Source organism: Coffea eugenioides, chromosome 2 (genome assembly GCF_003713205.1).
Source record: "Coffea eugenioides isolate CCC68of chromosome 2, Ceug_1.0, whole genome shotgun sequence".
In the NCBI taxonomy this organism is placed as follows: domain Eukaryota; kingdom Viridiplantae; phylum Streptophyta; class Magnoliopsida; order Gentianales; family Rubiaceae; genus Coffea; species Coffea eugenioides.
The window spans coordinates 75,065,949-75,068,013 of NC_040036.1; the positions used below are offsets into that span (position 1 = coordinate 75,065,949).

Here is a 2,065-nt window from a genome sequence, read left to right on the forward strand (position 1 = left end):
ATAGGAGATTTTTTAATCCACAAAAGGGTATTTTTTAAAAAGTGCCTAACCACTGAAAATGTATGTGAAATTTGCACAAATAAAAAGTCATTCGATTCTACCTACTAAGTAGAATGTGGTGCCCCTCACGTTACGTAGAATGCAGTGGCCAGTGGCGGAGCTATGAATTAACTTTGGGGGGGGGGAGTCTATAGCAATGAAAGTAAAATATATTTACAAAAAAAATAATGTGAACATATATACCACAAGATTAGAAACAACCTTATATAGAATGAAAATTACTTATACGCTTCACATATATAAAAATATCATCATATTTACAAATCTATTTGACTGTGTGAGACATATGAAATTGTGCACGACGACTTTTAATTTTATCAAAGTCATCAATGATTGAATTTATATCAAAAGTTCTAGCAATTTCTTTCTCAATATACATTATCATAGAGTTAGCAAGAAAGTCTTCCTCCATCCTAGAACGCAAACAAGTCTTGATGATTTTCATAGCAGAAAATGCACGCTCTGTTGTAGTTGTTGAAACAGGAAGAGTCAAAATAAGACGAATCAATCTATCAATAAGAGTATAGCACATTGACTTTCTTGTCTTTGCTAACACTTGGCACAACTCCTAAAGTGATGACAAATTTTGAAGCTGAGAATTACAGGAAAACTCAATCTGGAAAAGCTCTAATTGAGTTCTTAAGTGTAACTTCTCTTGATCTATGAAGTCAGTTGAATAAAACTTGTTTGCAAGTTGACAAATTTGTTCAATATTGAAAGCCTGAAAATTATCTTTGGGGTGCAATGCTGAACTAAGAATAAGCAACTCTATTACATCTTCCTTAAACCTATTCTTCATTTCAAGTATTTGAGAATCAACTGTTGCCAAAAACATATCAATCCTGTAGTGATGCTCTATGGTAATTGGATCATTTTGTTTTCGAATTCTTCCTCGACATGCTTTATAAATGACATTCATATCAGGCATCTCTATGTTTCGTGCATCACAAAATGTCTTTACATTGGTGAACAATTCATTCCATCCATTATCTCTGTAACTTTGAAGTCGATCCTTTGTTACTGAAACCAATTTAAGGGCATTCAAAATATCTTGAGATTTGCATTGTAAAGCTTGAGAAAGTACTTGTGCAAATCCTAAAATGTCCTTCATCATATGCATAACAAGAACAAAATCAAAGGATGTCATGAAATCGTAAACTCTGTCAGCTTCACTTATTTGAGTTGATGTATTTCCATAATTGATAACATCAATTAGGACAGAGCAAATGTCTTCATATTCTGTGAATAAGCTACAGATAGAACTAAAATGAGACCCCCATCTTGTAGTCCCTGGCCGTTTTAAGATACCAATCCGATTCTGACCCCTACCAGTCTCAAGTTCATCAATAGCAATCAATTCAGCAATTCTAGCAGCTCTAGCAACTCTAAGTTGGTCCACACGTTTGCAAGAAGATGAAATTAAATTTATAAGAAGAGATAAGTATGTAAAGAATTGTTTCACAGGAATTACCTCTTGAGATGTTGCTACCAATGTTAATTGCAGTCGATGAGCAAAACAGTGAATATAATATGCATAGGGGCACTCCTGAATAAATAATGCTTGCAGTCCATTCCATTCTCCATGCATGTTACTAGCTCCATCATATCCTTGGCCACGAATGTTTTGCACACTAAGATTATGGCGAGAAAGGACATCACATATCTCCTTCTTCAAAGTCAAGGAATTGGTTTCGTGCGCATGAACAATGTCAAAAAATCTCTCTCGAATATAGCCTTGCTTGTCCACAAATCTAAGAACAATAGCCATTTGCTCTCCTTTTGATCTATCTTGAGCCTCATCAACAAGTATAGAAAATTTTGAATCACTAATCTCCTCTCGAATATACTATTGTATCTTGCTCGACCAAATGGACAATATCTCCTTTTGGATCGTAGGAGAAGTATAAGATGCATTTCGAGGAGCATTATCAAGGACCACAGCAGCCACTTTTTAATTATAAGAAGACACATGCTTGATCAACTCAATAAAATTACCTCGATTGTT

At 34.6% G+C, this 2,065-nt stretch overlaps 1 protein-coding gene across 1 annotated transcript; it reads right to left on the bottom strand.

The window, feature by feature from the left end:
- Positions 1 to 628: 628 nt before the first annotated feature.
- Positions 629 to 1,828, bottom strand: LOC113760265 (zinc finger MYM-type protein 1-like). Its single transcript, XM_027302821.1, has one exon. The coding sequence runs from the start codon at positions 1,826 to 1,828 to the stop codon at positions 629 to 631; it is 1,200 nt and encodes a 399-aa protein (XP_027158622.1).
- Between the last annotated feature and the right edge of the window lie 237 nt (positions 1,829 to 2,065).